This window comes from Mustela putorius, unplaced genomic scaffold (genome assembly GCF_011764305.1).
Source record: "Mustela putorius furo isolate JIRA1106 unplaced genomic scaffold, ASM1176430v1.1 tig00000275_pilon_pilon_pilon, whole genome shotgun sequence".
NCBI lineage: Eukaryota > Metazoa > Chordata > Mammalia > Carnivora > Mustelidae > Mustela > Mustela putorius.
Window position 1 is genome coordinate 26,135,522 of NW_025421341.1, and position 20,237 is coordinate 26,155,758.

The 20,237-nt window shown below is 39.3% G+C and overlaps 1 protein-coding gene across 2 annotated transcripts in view; it reads right to left on the reverse strand.

The window, feature by feature from the left end:
- The window catches only part of FARSB (phenylalanyl-tRNA synthetase subunit beta), a 70,864-nt gene that overhangs the window by 27,628 nt on the left and 22,999 nt on the right, over positions 1–20,237 (reverse strand). For both annotated transcript variants that reach the window (XM_013061597.2, XM_004762897.3), the window contains 5 exons: positions 18,508–18,569; positions 18,023–18,230; positions 17,447–17,527; positions 13,120–13,212; positions 7,360–7,477 (listed from right to left, as the gene is read on the reverse strand). In XM_013061597.2, coding sequence (XP_012917051.1) covers positions 7,360–7,477; positions 13,120–13,212; positions 17,447–17,527; positions 18,023–18,230; positions 18,508–18,569 — 562 coding nt within the window. The remainder of the gene's footprint in view (positions 1–7,359; positions 7,478–13,119; positions 13,213–17,446; positions 17,528–18,022; positions 18,231–18,507; positions 18,570–20,237) is intronic.

The window sequence follows — 20,237 nt, forward strand, 5'->3', positions numbered from 1 at the left end:
TTCAAAAAAGCTACAAAAATCCTGTGAAGACACACACCTTAAAAACTATCTAATGTGTGAAAGAGGAATCTTTACACACTGGTGGCAGGGCTGCAAGTTTGTTTTAAAAAAAATCCTTTTTGGAAGAGAATTTAAGACAGCAATCATTTCATATGCTTACCTATGGACTGACCAATTCTATTTCTACAAATACAAATAAGTAAGGGTATAGGATATTCATTACAATAGACATGTTAGCAAAAACCTGGTTGCAATCTAAATATTCAAAACAGTCTGAATTATTATGCAGTAATACAATGGAATATTATACAGCCATTAAAAAGAATAAGATGGACAGAATGTACTCATAGGGAAAAGGTAAAACATAGGACAGGTAAAGCATAATTCCATTTGTGTAAACACTAGAAAGTATTTTTTGTAAAGATTTTACTTATTAGAGAGCAAGCGCAGAAATTGCGGCAGGGAGGGACAGAGGAAGAGGGAAAAGCAGACTCCCCACTAAGCAGGGAGCCCAGCGTGGGGCTCGATCCCAGGACCCCGGGATCGTGACCTCAACTGAAGGCAGATGCTTAACCAACTGAGCCACCCAGGTGCCCCAGGTGCCCCAATACTAGAAAGTATTTATCTATGGCTTACAGAGAAATGGACAACATATGGTTGTATATGCAAAGAAAATATCTGGCAACTTATTGTAAGAGCAGGATTAGGGAGAAGTTAGATACATGTATTTTTTTTTTTAATGTGAAAAGAACAGAATTGCTCTTAATATATATCTATGAAAGCCCTTAAAGGTGGTACAAATTTTATGAACATAAAACTTAAGAACAATTTTCCTTAAAATTTCTGTGTAACACCAAAGTACAGATTTTTTTTTTTTAAGGTAAGGCTGAAAGCCAAGAAATTAATATGAAGGGGAAAAAATCTATGACCTTCTCAGTGCATGAAGGAAAAAGTTATAACTTTGAGTTAGCTTTTAGTTAACATAAACCTGGAATAGATTTTTATCTATTAAAAAAATACGGTATGCAATGCATGACAGAGCATATTATACTCACGTTTGCAGATTTTAACTATGTGGAACCAAATGTACTAAAATAACTTTCCATATTAAAAATGATGTTATTTACAGTTAAGATGCCATCATATAGGAGAATGATGCTATCAAATATTGTTAATGTCAATGTTCCTTACACCCATATTTTTTGAGTTATTAATTGGAAATTCTACATGCCAAAAATATGAAGTAGTAAAATTAAATTAATCCAGACTGATGACATAAGCTCTCTTCAGAAAACTGCATTCCACATGTGGATGCTAGATAATCTTCCATCATTTGATGGCTACAGAATTAATGGACAATTTCTCAGAGCTTAAGTATTTCTCAAGCTCATAATGAAAATGCTTATTATTAAGCTCTTTATCAAGCAAAGAATTATAAAAAAAAAAAACTATAAAGACCTGGCCCTCATATTCAGTAGGTTACAATATGGAACAGATCCATGAATGGCATAGAGAGCAAACTGGAAGAACAAACCAAATCATATAGCAGTAACTTATTTATGTTCTATGCAGCCATGGTAGCCCAAGGAGGAAAAAGGAACAAGAATCTTATATATTGCGATTAACATTAAAAGAGTTTCTGAATTTCCACATTCAAACAAGTCAGGGTAAAAAGTAGATCACTGTGATTTAGAAAAGCTACAGGAAAGGGCACCTGGGTGACTCCAGTTGGTTAAGTGTCTCGGGCTCAGGGGACTGAGCCCCACAGTGGGTTCTATGCTCAGCAGGGACTCTGCTAGAGATTCTTTCCCTCTCCTTTTGCACCTACCGCTGCTCACACCTCTGGGCCCTTCCCACCTCCCACCCCTCACCCACAAATAAATAAATCTGAAAAGCTTCAGGAAGTATGTGAAATTCTAGAAACTAGTAGAATAATCTAGGGGGTAGGCAGAGAAAATGCAGCTCGTTACCAGGACTGTAGCAACGCTCTGGAGAAAGTAGGAATGGTCTGAGCAAGAAGTGAAGGCTTGGAGTGAGCACGCATCCTATGGCAATTGAGGCAGCTGGAGCCCTCTAAGTGGTCAAGGGCCTGCAGCCTACTTCATCTACTGTAATATCAAAACCCAAAAGTCTCTCAGTGTCTAGTTCAAACTAAAGTACGTGGTGATTTGATTTTCAAGATTCTCTACAGATGGGGCGCCTGGGTGGCTCAGTGGGTTAAGCCTCTACCTTCGGCTCAGGTCATGATACCAGAGGCCTGGGATCGAGTCCCGCATAGGGCTCTCTGCTCAGCAGGGAGCCTGCTTCTCCTCATCTCTCTCTCTGTCTGTCTCTCTGCCTATTTGTGATCTCTCTCTCTGTCAAATAAATAAATAAAATCTTTAAAAAAAAAAAAAGATTCTCTACAGATACACGTCAGAATAACAACTGGACGACTGTATCATGCTAAATCTAACCGACCCTGTACACTTTACAAAGCCAAACTAAGTCATCTTTCTTAAGCTGTGGTTCCCTTTAAACTCAGACTCAAGGGCACCTGGGTGGCTCAGTGGGTTAAGTAAGTCGCTCAGGTCATGATCTCAGGGTCCTGGGATCGAGTCCCGCATCGGGCTCCCTGCTCAGCAAGGAGCCTGCTTCCCTCTCTCTTTCTCTGCCTGCCTCTCTGTCTACTGTGATCTCTCTCTGTCAAATAAATAAATAAAATCTTAAAAAAATTAAAAAATAAAAACATAAACTCAGACTCAACACGGTGATGTGTTTTCTCCTGCCATCTCAGTGAGCTTCTAGGCATGCTGACAGCCTCAGGAATCATAATGGAATAAACTGTGATGGCAGAATTCAATGTGCTTTTAATAAAAAGCCGGAATGTTGGACTTTGCAAAATATAGTTGCTTTTCTGGGCACAAAAGATTAGCAGTTTACAAGTAGGTACTTTGCTCCCCTCAGTAATTTACTATTTTGTTTATAGTTTAGTTAGTCTTGCCATCGAAGTAGGAACAACTGAAACCAATCAAGAACTCACACAGCAGCCTGATTTGATAGCTCCAGGGCCGCTTCTACTGACTTCCGCCATAAAGCTGAAAATGTACCCCACAGCAGAGTCTGCATTTAACTTCTCGTTCCAAAGACACATGCCACTCTGCCCAAAAGGGATAAATCAGCTTAGCTGGTGGAGTCATGACTAATTTTTAACAAGGCAGCAGCAACTCTGGATCTTACAGCTCAATAAATGTAGTAATTGGCTCAGCCTTAAAGAACTGGAATGTGCAGGACTCCAAGTGGAAGTTTTACTATCCAAGAAGTGTGCCTGACTTAGTCACTAGATAGGCAGTGGGACTGACAGTCTCACAACATGGACAGTCAGTCAAAGAAGTCCACAAGAGCAAAGGAAACTATCCAGTGAGGTCAAGCATGAAAACAGGGGCCAGTGGGCTTTCACTTACTTATAGGAATTTAAGTCAAACAAAATTTGTAGGAGGCATACTGAAATCCAGCATAGATTCCTTTTCATTTCCACTGTGGAAGATACATATGCCTACACAAAACTGACAGGAGGCTGAGAGTCAGGGTTTTCCTTAATGTTAGAAAATGACTCAGTGGCAACGGTCACTCCTCTGTGTTCTCAGGGCCCCTAGTACATTCCTTCAGAGTACTACCTATAAAAATCTGCTCACCATCAGTCTCTCTCAAGACAGGAAACTCTCTCATAGTCCAAGCAGACCATAGCAAAGAACAGGAATTCAAAAAGACTTTTCTCCCAGTGCAATGAATGAGACTGTCTTGCTCACTGTTGCCACACATCTCTGCCCCTTCTGAACCAGTCCTTTGGGTATGGCCCCCACTAATGAAAATCTAGGATTTATACATAACTGGAAAATTCCTCTATCATTTCACTTTTAATGGACTACATTTTTTTTTTCTAAAACAGTTTGAATACTTAGGAGGAATTGGCTAATATAAATACAACAGAAAAATGCTGACTGGCTTGAAAGGCAGTAAAAACATTTGTGCTCAATTCATTGAAGAGAAGTGGGTGATGAATTACTAGAAACACAGCATTCCTTAAAAAAAAAAAAAAAAAATCCTCAAAAACAATGCCGCCCCACCCCACAAAACATAAAAACAAACAAACAAACAAACAAAAACCACATTCCTATTTTTAAGTAAATTGCCCCATCAGTACATTTTGCATTTTGGTTTTCATAACCTAAAAAAGATAGTGCACAACAGAAGAAAAGCCAATTAAGTCAAATTAAGGATAAAAATGAGCCCTAAGTGCCTCATTTTTAGTGTCAGCAAGGTGGCATCGAGTCACCTTTAATAGCCAAAAGTCTCTAAGTCACTCTCACAGAAAATTACCAAAAACCAAGATGCTATGTATCTGGCCTTAGGGACTCTAACAGTAAGAGCAGACACCAAACTGTATTTCTTATGTGGCTCGAACTTTTAAAAAAAATTTCATTTAATTCTTACCAAAAATCTAGTAAGTACTATGATCATCCCTGTTGCAACAGATGAGAAAACAGCACAGAGAAATTACATAAATTGTCCAACGTTCAGCAGCTCATAAGTGGCAGAACCATGACTCAAAACCGAGTAGTCTGGCTGTACAGTCTTAAATCCATGTGCTATGCTGCCTTTCCCATAGAACCCTCTATGTACACCAAATGACAAGTAGGGAGTCTGCCTGAACATATGTACAATAATCCTTCAGAAAAGCTACTTGTTAGGACATAAAATCCAGGCCTACCTAAAGAGAAAAGCCACTCCGAAGCAAACTTGTGTTTTCAAGATGATAAACTTATTGAGCACACTTACCTCTTCTCATTCCTCAAATCCCATTAATGGCATAAAAAATTGTGAAGAAAACCGTAATTCCAAGACAACAGGTAAAAGCAGTATCAGATAAAAATGTTCCCACAGGGAAAACCACAGAATAATCACAACTAAACCCCCAAATAAAAGAGGTCTGCTACAGAATGAAAACTATTCTTTCTGATGAAACAAAGTGCAGAAGAAATCCTAATCTGAGTTTAAAAGTATAGGGACTGGATTTCTAGGGTTTTCACCAGGGTGACTTATTAAATGATGGCCTACAGCCTAGCCCTGTACAATAGCTCGCTCTCAACAGCCGAGGTTATCTCCTAGCATGGGCCTTGCGGCACAGTGGAGTCTATGTTTGGGACTTCCCAAAAGACACATGAAAGAAAAAAGAGTGAAGCAATCCATACCAAGGACAGCAATACAGTCAAGTGCTCCGCGCTTACTGTGAAAATTGCCCGTGGCAATTGTGGGGAACCCCAGCTTGTTCCTCACTCTCCAGACTCTGAGCTGATCGCCTACAAGCAAGCCTAGCTCTGCAGAGCCCTGTAGGGAGTCCTTACCATGAGGGAGGAGGCTTACTGATGATATAGTATTATAAAACTTTTGAGGAAACTTAGACTCATTTTATACCTAAAAACTCCTGCAGATTGAAAGTGAGGGGACAGTGAACCATTTATCATGCTAATGGACATCACAAGAGCAACCTGGAGTAGCCATGCCTACACCAACTGGATTTTAAACCATTTTAAATATAAAGAGTATAATGAGACACAAAGAAGGGCACTATATCATAATATAGGGGTCCAACAAGAAGATCTAACAAGTATTTATGCCCCCAAATTGGGAACACCCAAATATATAGAACTTTTGAGGAAACTTAGTATAATTAACCTAAACCTAATCCTGTATTTATAAATACGTTTGGATAGCCAAGGATCAAAACCTACAATTCAAAGACCTAAAATGAAAGGAAAGAAGTCAAAGTTCACAGAAAAAATTTGACATTAAAATCATAACAAATTCTTAGGTATCTGTACCAGTGGAGGATTTGAGGCACAAGAACTACAGAACTACTTACAGCTGGCACTGAAAATGTTTTCCAATTCCTGCCAGATTGACCACCCAAAGGAAATTCTACATAGACTGGTATGAAAATAAACTTTTATTCTCTAAGGATATATGCACAGAGACCAAATTCTGGCCCTAGCTCTAAGTCCAAAATGTATGCAACCTTGGGAAAATTACTACTTTTCTGTCTCAGTTCTCCTACAAATTAAATAGGGACAATATTTTTTGGTCCAATCTGCCTCAAGGAGAGAGATTAACAATCCCAAGAGAAAAGGTATATTTTTAAAAATTTTTTAAAGTACAAAGCACCACACAGATGCAAGGTGATGCTATTAATTGAAAAGAAGGCTACATAGTAGAGAGCAGATGGAATCCAGCTTTGGCAGCAAAGTTTGCTATAGAAGGTCCACATATAGTCAAGCGGGCAAGCCTATGGTATCTGTTTCCTAAAACAGACTGATTTAGAGTCAATAGTTCTTGATGGCTCTGGGTAGTCAGAATAATGCCACATTATCCTCTTCAGGAATAACTAAGGAAAAGGCCTTTGCTGTTGTCGAGTGATTCAGGAGCACATACTCAGTTTTAAAATCTGGAATGAAACTCCTGTATAAACATGGTTAGGACTGGAACTGTTCCCTGGTTCTCAGGGAACAAGAGAAATACTGCCAGCAATTCAGTCATTTCATGGCCCTGCTACCAAGAAATGACCCCATATGCAGCTCCAAAAAGACTTGTGTCAGTCTGAAGACAGAAGTTTGAGTAAGACAGATATCCTTGGCAATCAGGTTTAAGTACTACCTAAATATGTTCACCAAATAACCTCTGAGTTCCATATGGTAGACCAGGCTACTGGCTATACTAACAAGTCCAGCCTATTCTTGAGGCAAAAACTGGTCAAACACATTTATAATGACAAATAGCTAATGCTAAACTAGAGTGACAAGACAAAGTACCTTAAAATGATATGCACATAAATCACAAGATTTTAAAAAAATGTTTCACTGTACTTTTCAAGTTGAGGTTTTAACAGGGTTCTTCATAAATGTTAAGTTCTTTAAGATCTGTTTTCTACTAAAAGAAATAAAAGCAACCAAATATCTGAAGGTATTACTTGGATGGATTTATATCAATCAATCATGAAAAGTAAATTTATGAAACAATTAGGAAAGTTTAAACACTAGCTGGCTGTTTGATGATAAAATAGTGTTGGGTTATTTTTTAAAAACAAAAGTAGTATCTTTTATCTTTTAGATAAATATATCTTTTGGAAGTACATACTGTTTGCTGGTGAAATGGCAGGATGTCTAGGAATCACATCAAACTAACGTGGGGGAATGCCATGTGCTGATAATTGCTGAAGGTGGGTGTTAGATTCACAGGGGTGGTTATACTGCACACCTTTATATAGAGCTGAGATTCTCATAATAAAATGCTTTAAGTGTACAATCAAAGGTGACTTGTTCTTACCTCTGCTAGAATCTTTTACTACGATGTCAGAGATTTCAAACAGTTTCAGAGGAAGGGGCATCTTCCGATTCGCAGCTACAGTCTTTAGGAGGCCAGGAAGAAGGGTAGTGCGTGCCACCTACAGGAGAAGACATGAAACTGAAATGACCAAAAAATAACCCAAACTGACTTGGTTATAAAACAAGGCCAAAAGAACTCGACAGCTTCACAGTAGTAAGACTCTTCTGGAAAATGCAATGAGTAAATGTCCAAATCATTTTTAATTATCAATTCCAAGACAAAAAACTGAAAATATCCTGGCTCCCAAACTTACAAAATAAAAAAATCATAAAGTCTGATCAAAAACTAAGAAGTATAAATACAATGCCTACATCTAGGATTGGTTATGATCATTTTTAAAATTAAAGTTAGCTTTTGAGATTACAAATATGTAAATTTTGATATCCTGCTTTATTTTATAAAGTAACTGAAGGAGATTACAAGAAATTCAAGTATTTAAATGAGATTAAATATGAGCTAATCAAATTCTTAAAAACCAAGACTAGGGAAAATGTAAATGCAATTACAGTATCACAATGAGAAAACAGAACACAAATATGTAAGCACTAAAAAAATTATGCAGCTGCTATGGGCAAGCTGTAACCATAGTTTTCAGCTTAGTGGCCAAAGAAATAAAAACAAACATGCTAGTTCTAAAAATAAACAAAAAGACAAAAAACAACAACTTCCCTACTTCTATCTCAAATTTCTCACTCTAAGCTATATGATAGGTTAGCTGTCAACACCCTACTCTCAGAAGTTTTAACAGCAGTGGTAGGGCACCACCCTTAAGATCCTGGGCTCACAGCAGACACCAGCACCACTACCCTTCACCCAGACTACTGTAGGAGCTTAAGCTGGTTTCTCTGCTTCTACTCCTGCCGCCTTATGGCCTGCTCTCCACACAAAGTGATGATCTAAGGCCTACATCAGATGACACTCCCCTGCTCAAAAATCTAATAGGTTGCCATCAAATTTTGAATGAAATCATGCCCTGCATGGGGTCCTATCTGAATCTGGCCCGGGCCTCCTCTCCACACTCCATGCCTGCCGCTCCCGCTGGTTTACTGGGTTTCAGCCACACTCCCCAAGCAGTTCCATCTCAAGCCCCCATGCCTCCCTCCTTCCTCTACCACATACAGTCTTCTTCTGGGTTCACATGTGGCTGTCTTTCTTCAGGTCTCTGTTCAAAAGGTCCCCACAGAGGCCTGCCCTGACCCCCCTGGCTAAAACAGCAGCCCCTCCTAGATCCTACAGGCATAACAGTAAACCCCTATGAAGACTTGCTTATACAATGTGTATTGAGGGAAAGAGAAAACCTTTCCGAATACATTCACTCTGCCACCTGCTGCTGGTAGTCTTCAACTCCCTGCTTTTGTAAATATCTCTTACTTTCACAACTGGAGAGCAAGTGCACAAACCACTCACAGAAATAAAAGTACAATGTTAAAAGAAAGCTTAACTTACTAGAATATAAACAAGCTACCTATGTAAATAGCTTTTCCTAGTGGGTTTTTTTTTTTTCCATTTTATAGATCAGCCTTATTTGCTTGTTTAAAAACTCACAGCAATACAAAAAATGAAACCTGAATCTAATCAAGCTTCTAGATCTACCTGCTAATTTACTAGAATGTATCTAACAAAATCCTAACTGCACGAACTCTAAGACAAATGACCCAGTTTGTTCAATGCAGAAAGTAAAAGGAAGAGAGACAGAGAGATGGACTGGGGGGCAATCTGTAGATTAAAAGAGACATAAGGGGGCACCTGGGTGGCTTAGCCATTAACCAGCTGCCTTTGGCTCAGGTCATGATCCCGGGGGTCCTGGGATTGAGCCCCGCCTCGGGCTCCTTGCTCAACAGCAAACCTGCTTCTCCCTCTCCCAGTCCTCCACTTGCTGTGTTCCCTCTCTCGCTACATCTCTCTCTCAAATAAATAAACAAATCTTTTTAAAAAAATAAGAGACATAAGAAACATTATCAACTTTGACTTGGGATTCAGATGAAGTTCATGAAAACTGTCTATTAAAAAAATTTAGACAAGAAAATTTCAACGACTGAACATTTAAAAATATTAAGGAATACTATTGCTAATTTGGGGGAACATGGTAATATTCTGTAACTTTGTTTATAAAATCTACATGTTTACTGACATTTTTCTTTTTATCCATTCTCTACCATATCTAGTTAGAAAACAGCCCCAAATTAAGAATTATCCAAGAGAAAGAATAAACAATAAACTGGGTTACTAGCCCAGAAACAACTTTATATTTAAACAAACAGAACTCTGTTAGCTACGTTAGTAATGGGAGGACCTATGTAATGGTAAAGCAGGAGTAAAATATATAGTCTGTCCAGTCTAAAAGATGGACTCATTTAATGTGTTTTATGCAGAAATATAGATTCTGAAAGTGTGCTAATCCACAGCTATTTATAGTGTTATTTAATGTGTTTGTGATTTTCCTTCTACTTATTAAAGTAGAGAAAGCAGGATATAAACCCTACAGAACATTACCACATCTTAAGAAATCTATCAAGCTTGATAAATGAAACTGGGAGGAAAAGGAAAATTTGGAATAAAAGCAAATAAAAATCCAGTAAGATTTACTGAAAAATTCCTCTACCCAAACGAATTTGAGTGTCTCTCACTGAAAAGAACAGGGCATCTTTTAAGAGCAGTAGGAAAGTGAGTGGACCTTCTCACAATCCTTCCAAATGGCGTAAGAATTTAAAGTTCTTACACTGAATACAGAGAAACAATTTGTGTACTTGATGAGTATTACTACCAGTTAGTTCTTTAAATAGCAAGCGAGCCCTAATCTACCATTTTATTTTATTTTTTTTTTTTTTTTTTTTTTTAAAGATTTTATTTGTTTATTTGACAGAGAGAAATCACAAGTAGATGGAGAGGCAGGCAGAGAGAGAGAGAGAGAGAGAGGGAAGCAGGCTCTCTACTCAGCAGAGAGCCCGATGCGGGACTCGATCCCAGGACTCTGAGATCATGACCTGAGCCGAAGGCAGCGGCTTAACCCACTGAGCCACCCAGGCGCCCCTAATCTACCATTTTAGTGGTACATTTTAAATCTAACTTTAAAAAAATCCAAATTTTAACATTTTTAGATCTTTAAAAATTTTTAGAACTTGAGATCCCCTCCCCTACTTTCAGAGATATGAAAATCAAGATTCACAGAAGCATACAGATCAAAACCACAATGAGATACCACCTCATACCAGTCAGAATGGCTAAAATTAACAAGTCAGGAAATGAGAGATGCTGGCGAGGATGCAGAGAAAGGGGAACCCTCCTTCACTGTTGGTGGGAATGCAAGCTGGTGCAACCACTCTGGAAAACAGCATGGAGGTTCCTCAAAATGTTGAAAATAGAGCTACCTTACGACCTAGCAATTGCACTACTGGGTGTTTACCCTAAAGATATAAACGTAGTGATCCGAAGGGGCACGTGCACCTGAATGTTTATAGCAGCAATGTCCACAATAGCCAAACTATGGAAAAAACCTAGATGTCCATCAACAGATGAATGGATAAAGAATATGTGGTGTACATATACAATGGAATACTATGCAGCCATCAAAAGAAATGAAATCTTGCTATTTGCGACAATGTGGATGGAACTAGAGGGTATTATGCTTAGCGAAATAAGTCAATCGAATAAAGACAATTATCATATGCTCTCCCTGATATGAGGAAGAGGAGATGCAACATGGGGGGCTTGGGGGGTAGGAAAAGAATAAATGAAACAAGATGGGATTGGGAGGGAGACAAACCGTAAGAGACTCTAAATGTCACAAAACAAACTGAGGGTGGCGGGGGAGGGGGTTAGGGAGAGGGTGGTGGGGTTATGGACATTGGAGAGGGTATGTGATATGGTGAGTGCTGTGAAGTATGTAAACCTGGCGATTCACAGACCTGTACCCCTGGGGCTAATAATAAATTACATGTTTATAAAAAAATTTAAAAATTAAAAAAAAGGTTCACAGAAGCTAACTCAAGTCACAAATGTTCACATATTATAAAGCATTAATGTTTTTTTTAGAAGACTTTATTTATTTGACAGACAGAGATCACAAGTAGGCAGAGAGGCAGGTGGGGCGGGGGGAAATAGGCTCCCCGCTGAGCAGAGAGGCCGATGTGGGGATCAATCCCAGGACTGAGATCATGACCTGAGCCAAAGGCAGAGGCTTAACTCTCAGAGCCAGCCAGGCGCCCCAAGCATTAATTTTCTTGAAAGCATTTCCTCCCAATTCTAAGATTCCCCTTGATTCTAAGCGAGGGTTAAAGAAAATCATGAAGAACTGCATGTGCAAGAAAAACAGAACAAGAGCTGACCAGTAAGAAAGAGATGGTCTAAGTTATTAATAAAGATATAGGGGTGTGTGGGTGGGAAGCAGTGGTTTAAATACTCTGCCTTTGGCTCCAGTCATGATCCCAGGGTCCCGGGATTGAGCCCTGCATCAGGCTCTCTGCTCAGCAGGGAGCCTACTCCCCCCACCACCCACCTGCCTCTCTACCTACTTGTGATCTTTGTCAAATTAATAAATAAAATTTTTTTAAAAAAGATATTATAAACTATAAAAACAACATTTGGAAGTAATTTCCTATTCTAATAATGTAAATCACTTAACATTTTCTAAGACAGTATTCTCTCCCTTTTTTTTAAAAGATTTTATTTATTGGGAGCCTGCTTCTCCCTCTGCCTCTGCCTGCCATTGTCTGCCTGTGCTCGCTCTCTTCCCCTCTCTCTCTGATAAATAAATAAAATTTTAAAAAAAAAAGAGTTTATTTATTTATTTGACAGAGAGAGAGATAGCTAAAGAGGGAACACAAGCAGGGGGAGTGGGAGTGGAGAAGCAGGTTTGCCGTTGAGCAGGGAGTCTGACAGGGCTCCATCCCAGGACCCCAGAAGGCAGACGTTTAACGACTGAGCCACCCAAGGCACGCCCTAAGACAGTATTCTCACTGAAATATCCCTGCACCCTATGTGAAACTGTCACTGAACTACAGGATTACCATGAAAAAAAATGGAGGCAGTGCAGTCAAGAACTGGTGTTAACTACTACTTTTAAAGTAATGACTTAATGGAGGTACTAGGAACAGTTGCTAACTCATTTATTACAAAATGGGTAGAAAAGATGAAATCTGAAAACAGTATTACAGTCAACTGATTTTAAGTGAATGAAATGGAAAGTTTAGACAAGACTAGGCAAGCAAAGCAAACAAAATATAACCAGGCCAATCAAGAAAAGACTAAAAAGTGTTAAGAATTCGTCAACAAGAGGCACCTGGATGGTGCAGTCAGTTAAACATCTGACCCCCAGTTTCCGTTCAAGTCATGACTCTGGGATTCTGGGATCGAGCCCCAGTCAGGCTCCCTGCTCAGCAGGGAGTCTGCTTGTCCCTCTGACTCTGCCCCTGCCCCAATTCTTGTTCTTTCTCGCTTGCACACACATGCTCACTAGTATAAAATCTTTTTTAAAAAATTTTAAAAATTAAAAAATTTTTTTAACTCTCTGCCCCTTTCCCACATGCTCTAATAAATCTTAAAGATCTTAAAAAAAAAATTCATCAGCACTTATGTAAGAACCAACCATAATCTTATCTAAGAAGAGATTTTTAACAAGTTCTAAGATTTTGTCATCTTAAGTATAACTTATGTACTGCCTCTCAGTATTTACCCAAATTCTTACCTATTTAAAATTCTCACCTGAAATTCAGCTGTTTTGGGATTACTTATGTGGACTGCCTTTGTTGCAGAGATGTCCAAACCAAGCTTATCAGCAATATCTTCTTGGGAACACTAAAAAGTACATGCAAAATAAAGAAAAACAATGACTAAATTTAATATACAACGTATTTAATGCTGTAAGTCAACTTATAGTCTCATAGCAATGTAGGTTCTCTATATAAAGAGGTTAAAAATAACAACTATACCAACTAATTAGGGCCACAGCAAATACAATTTAACATTAACAGTTAGTTCTCTTACAAGTTCTATCTATGATACAGAGCAAAGTTTTTCCCATGTTGATGGTGGTATAACTGTAGTGGGCCCTTCCTAAGCTAGTCTCCCATTCACCTTACCAGTCTAGTTCCTTACAGTTAACTATCCATTCCCTGATTCTTACACTCTTCCTTACGTTCACCAGAAATGTCTCAGGGTGCCTGGGTGGCTCAATGGGTTAAGCATCTCCCTTCAGCACAGGTCACGATCCTACAGTCCTAGGATCAGGCCCTGCGTTGGGCTCTCTGCTCAGCAGGAGTCTGCTTCTCCCTTTCCCTGCCACTCTTCCTGCCTGTACTCTTCCTGTGTCAAATAAATTAAAATCTTTTTTTTTTTTTTAAATTTAAAGATTTTGAGAAACAGAGTGAGAGAGAGTATGAGCAGGGGGAGAGAGGGAGAAGTAGACTTCCCGCTGAGCAGGGAGCCAGGTGCAGGATTCCATCCCAGGACCCTGGGATCATGACCTGAGTCAAAGGCAGACGTGTAACTGACTGAGCCACCCAGGTGCCCCAAAGAAAATCTGGGAGGGGAGGAGGGGAGGAAGGACGGAATAGCCTCTCCTCCCTACCTGCTCTCATCCCCCAAGGCTCTACCTTAAATGACAGCTCTACACTTCCATAAAAATATTCCTAATGACTTCTGTCAATTCACTCTCCCCACCCTGGTCCTATGGCTTTGATTACCATTATAATCCATGCTAAGTCCATACTGACTTGTGGTAGAACAGTAAGAATAAGAGCAGAACTCAAGTGGCCTGAATTCTGCCCAATATTCTTTCTACTTGACCATTTAATTTCTGTGCATAGGTGCTGGATAAAGCTCTGAGCAGTAAACTCCTAAGCACTCTTGCTCTGAAAAGAAAAAAATACCTGTTGCACTCACAACTAGGATGACTGACAGAAGTTATGAAAATAAAACTATTAGATGCATCACATCTAATAAATGATTAACAAAGTAATGCAAATAAAGTGCCTGCCAGAAACTAAGTGCTCAAGAAAATATTAACAATGGTGATTAATAAATACTAAGAATTATCACATATATTAATGCTAACTGTTGCAAAGGAGTTAAAACAAAATGAAAACTGATGGGGCACCTGGGTGGCTAAGTGGGTTAAAGCTTCTGCTTTCAGCTCAGGTCATGATCCCAGAGTCCTGGGATTGAGCCCCATGTCAGGCTCCTCTGCTCAGTAGGGAGCCTGCTTTCCCCCCACCCACCCTCTCTGCCTACTTGCGAGCTCTCTGTCAAATAAATAAATAAAATCTTAAAAAAAAATTAAAACTGATGTACCATCAGATTAGTGAAAAATTTTCCAACATTAGGTCACGTTGCCTACTGCACTATTTTACAAAGTGGACTTCGAGGACTAGTCTGCATTTCTTAGAGAAGCACACACATACACGGGTTTAGATTTTAGGTCAATGTCAGTTCTAATGATTCCTGCCATGCTTTCTTGGGAAGGATACTAAAGTCACATCCTGACAGAGAACAAAAGGGCTCCCTGATCTGCCACGGCTGTAGAGGCGAATGGTGGAGAATGGTAGCAGGCACGCTGGACATAACCAATTTTTCTCCTCAGAATGAGGAGTTTTTTAACATGATATAATGTGATTAATTAGGAAATGCAATTTCAATGATGCAATCAACTCTCAAATAGAAGTAGTACTGTGTGTGTAGAAGAAAGGTTGTTCCACAAACACAGGGCAGTGGAGGTATCTGAGTGGCTTTGTACTTCATCATGACAATAAAAGGGACAGATATTAGAAGCAGTTCGAAATCAAGGGAACCTTAAGTGGCAGTAGCTAGTAAAAAATATAAATATTTTTTTCAGTGTTAATATGTTTAAAGTATTAGAAAAATATAGTAAATATTTTACTTACTATAAGAAAAGTATAGTAAGTATTCACTGATTTTTATGAATATTCTTGTACTAAGGCTAAAGTAGATACTTAGTTTTAAAAATGAATTAATTTAGGGGTGTCTGGGTGACTCAGTGGGTTAAGGCCTCTGCCTTCAGCTCAGGTCATGGTCCCAGGATCCTGGGATGGAGCACCACATTGGGCTCTCTGCTCAGCGGGGAGCCTGCTTCCCTTCCTCTCTCTCTCTGCCTGCTGTTCTGCCTACTTGTGATCTCTCTGTCAAATAAATAAATAAAATCTTTAAAAAAAAAAGTGAGTTAATTTAAAATATTACAACTAGTAAGCAGACAGATAAAAATCATAATGATGGAAACAATTACTTGCATTTGGAAAAATCAAGGGCTAGGTTTTAGAAAAGGCTGTTTCATTGAAAACTAGATATAAGGCACAGAGATACTTAGGTTTGCTAATTATGTCACATAAATACCTCTGACATTGAAACTCCTATAAGAAAACTGTCATTGCGTATCTGAAGCTCTAACACCTCATTCCTTTCCCCTGCCCAGTGACAATGTGTGTTGAACTAACGGAACAGCTGAACAGACTGTTTCTGGCATCCCTAGGGGACAGTATAATCACGGGCCCGAGGTGCACATAGGCCTGGGCTGGAATCCTGCCCCACAGCTGACTGGCTGTATGGAATGGGACAAGTTACCTAAATTACCTGCTGTGTAAGACAGAAACACCTACTTCAGAGCACTGCACAGAGAGGGAATCAAACGCAAAAAGGCCTGAACACAGGATAAACCCCCTGCAGAGCAGCCCTGGTCAGGCAGAGTATGCACTCCCCTGAGACACATGGGGCTACCCACAGTTACAGGCTTAAAACTCACTACACTTCTATAAAAGGGCAGGGAAATACACAGGCCGAAGTCTGAACCACAGTTACTTCTGGGGAGGAAAACAGGGTTGGAATCTGAGGGGAAACAGAGCGGAACAGTCATGGTTCACTCTACATGGTTCTTTCTGTATAGGTTGAATCTTTTCAGATCAATCCTATGTCACTTAATTTTTAAAACGAAATATATTCTCAATGCTTTTTTTGGTATTTCATTGATGTTCAAGACTGTATAAGTATATGCATAGATGAATGACCTATACTATAAACTGAGCATACACAGGCCGAGACAACAGAAAAGCACTGCTCTAAAAGCCAAAAGGCTAGGATTCTGGTCCTGGTTCTCCTGCTGTCTGTGTACACTTCATTAGGTACTTATCCTGTTGACTTCAGGCTTCTTCACTCCTACAGTGCCTGGCATACAACAGATGCTCTGTAAATGCGGAATAAAGGACTCTGGAGTCAAAAAAAAAAGGACAATGCTGAGCTAGAAAATCTGTAAGGTTCCTTCTGAGGTTAGCATCCTGTGAATGACAAATGCTCAATAACAGGAGAGAGGCTCCTCTCCTTTCTGAGGACCCTCTCCCTGTCTTTCTGGAGTTGAGCTGGGGGTTGAAAATGAAGTCATTTTGTTTTTGTGTGGTTTTGGTTTTCACCCTCCATCATTAACCTGACACCTACTTGAAGACTCCAGAACTACACAGTGTAGGCACCACACAAATGCTCAGCAAGGCAAGAGGAAACTATAAACGGCACAGACTTTTTATTCTTTTCAAATGGTCAGTCTGGTGGGGGAAGGGCATTTCCTTCAATTTTGTAATAAAATTCATTTCCTAATTCAGGCCTTTTATGTCAGCTTTCCAACGCAAAGCAAATGATGTGAACACGTTCAAAGAAAAAGTTTAATGTGGAGCAGTCCACAAATCCTTAACTAGGGCGGCACCTAGTGGGCATAGATACAACCAAATTAAGACTAAACATTCCAACTTAATCAATTTGATTATGAAATTTGTTGTAAATTCAACCCTCAACACTTCCATAAAAGTAAAACATACACTGTTATGTGTCATTTAGGACTTTTGTCCTTCAAGATTTTCTGTGACTGAAAAAAAAAACTTTTTACTGGACTATACAATCTTAAGTAAAAAAAAGGTTATTCTTCTAGAACTTGGAAATTTTAGCAGTCTAGATTTTATAAATTCATGTAAGGAATCAGAGTACTTCAGAGATTCAGTGTCAACAATCAGCTGCAGAGACCACACATGAAACATACCAGGGCAAAGGTAAGTGCTTCCGTGAATCCAGCAGCTGCCATATCATGTCTTAGGAGTTCTGTGAGCTTATTAAGAGGAAACTGAAAAAAAAAAAGATAGTTAACTTTACTCCACTTCAGTAAAATTTCCTACAAGAAAAGGTTTATACAGAACAGGTCATTAAAGGGCAAACCCCCCTTCCATCCTTACTAATACTGCTAGTACCACCACTTCGCCACCCGCTCCCGTGCACTGCCTCACTACCCCAATACTCCTACACACATGCACTAACCCTCCACTTCACCTCTCCCACAACGAACTTCTGCCTACAGGTCAGGTTGAAAAATGAATCTCCCAGTTCAAGAGTCAGAAGATCTCCAAACTCAAAACCTGTCTTTCTTCAAATACTAGTCAACACAGGTTTTAAACTTACTCTAATCCACTGGGCATCTGTTTTGTATCCCCCAAATGCTTCTCATAGCACAGCATGTCCAAATACTACTTAATTCCTATGTGCTGTTTTTCTCGAAGCCTTCCTGGCATTCAATAATCAGTTTCTAACAACAAGGAGTATTTATTTAAGGGTACAATCTTACTTGATTAGCTATGGTGTAGGTTTTTGGAAGCATCATCTGAATGTTGTTATATCCATAGGCAATAGCTGCATCTTCTACAATATCACATGCATGGATAACGTCAGCTCTGGTCGGAGGGATTTCGATCTCAATCTGATTCCCATCACCTATTACTTCTGACTTTAAATACATCCTGGTTAGAAGCTTGGCAATATTTTCTGGAGTTTCTCTGAAATAGGAATGTACATTCCATAAACGTCACTGGATTATTTAAAATCCACTCATATTTTGTTTTTAAAATATTCTATTATCTGAAATATCACCTTCCTTTCGGAATTCCATGAGACACCAGACAGCCTAACAGACGATTTATTATCATTTACTCACTCTGAAAAGATACCAAAACCCTCTCTAAGCATAAGCATTCTTTCAGGAAAAATTAAAGTCTTCTGGGTACTTCATTCTTGAATTCTCTCCAACAGTAAACAAATGTTTTCAAAGCATACCTGATTCCAACTTTTTTGTTAATTAGATCAGCTCTCACTATCTCCTTTCGGTAAGCCAGTTCCTTTAAAGAGAAAAAGTTTGAGAAGCTTAAGTGAGTCCCTGTCAGCTACAGCGTTAGGCTCTAACTTTACCTCCTCTCATTGTGGCAGTTTCACTGCCCTCCCAAAAAACAGTTGTTAAAGAGAGACACTGAAAATAAATGTAAAGTTTCAAAACATTACGGAGCAGTAAATCTGCTACAACAGGCTCATAACTGGGGTGCCTGGGTGGCTCCGTGGGTTAAGCCTCTGCCTTTGGCTCAGGTCATGATCTCAGGGTTCTGGGATCGAGCCCCACATAGGGCTCTCTGCTCGGCAGGGAGCCTGCTTCCTTCTCTCTGCCTGCCTCTCTCCCTACTTGTGATCTCTGTCTGTCAAATAAATAAATAAAATCTTTAAAAAAAAAACAGGCTCATAACTGAACATTGTACTTGCTAGACAACTGGAACTGCTCAGAATAGAAAATGTCCAACACTTTTCTCTCAGATGGCCAATCACCATTCTCTGCAGTAAAAGCCTGGTGCATTACATCATTTCTAAGATGCTTATAAATCCTAGGATTTGCAGTCTCCTCGCAAGCAAGCAGGTATTTATGACCAAGAAAGAAAAATTCAAATATCAGCATTCAAATATCTCCATGTACTATCAACTATCACCATTATATTAAGCCCAAGTATTACGAAGAAATTCCTTTCTTGTCATTTATCCAGGTGGGGGGAACACCACCAGGCCCCCAGGCCATCCTAGCTATCATCAATCTGCTCCAGGAGATGGCAGGACTGGAAGCATCTCATATATTGGTACTCTCCTTCAAACAGTATATAGCTTTACCATGTTAGGTAGGAACAAACATGTAAAAAACCCAGGCTTTTGAGCACCTTTGCAAACATATCTATGAATGTTTCTTATCATTATATTACTCTCAAAGGTATATTTACCACTGGCAAAAAGGCTATAAATCTAAAAATCTGATTGGACTCAAGTAAGTACAGACCAGAGCCTTGCCCTTCAAAATGCAACTCTCAGGCAGAAGTATCATCACCCAAGTACCTCTTAGAAATGCAGGCTCTAGGCAGGGCCTCTAGAGCTGGCAGCAGTGACATTGGACTTACTGAATCTGGAACTAAAGGTTATTAAGATCCTGAGGCGATGTAACTACACATTAGGGTTCAGGAAGTGCAAAACTAGCTAGTGAAAAAAAAGCTAACGATTGCAACAGAAACAAACCTTTACTGAGCAGTTAACCATGAAAAAAACACTTTCAAGATAATCTTAACCCTCATAACAAATACTATTAGATTCCTTATCAGTGAAGTGAGAACTGTAGTAGATGAGTAACTATTCTCAAGTCGCAGCAATGATAAACTGCTGGGCCCTAGTGCTTACAAAAATGCTTGTCAGATAATAAACACTCCATATGCAGTTAAAGAGTAAATGCAGAAAGTAACAAATGAACAAATTAATGAGTTAACAAGTTCAGGCAGCCTCATTTCGAAGCTCACACCATTAACCATTCCTCTCTGAGTACCTTCCACTTCTCTCATCTGGTCCTCTTATTCCAAAGTCCATTCTTCTATATGAAATAACAGAAGACTAGAAAAGAACTATCAAAGTACTTAGAAAAATAAACTATTTCATGTGAGGAAGAATCAGTTCCTCAGAGGATCATTCTCTTCTGGGAGACAACTTGA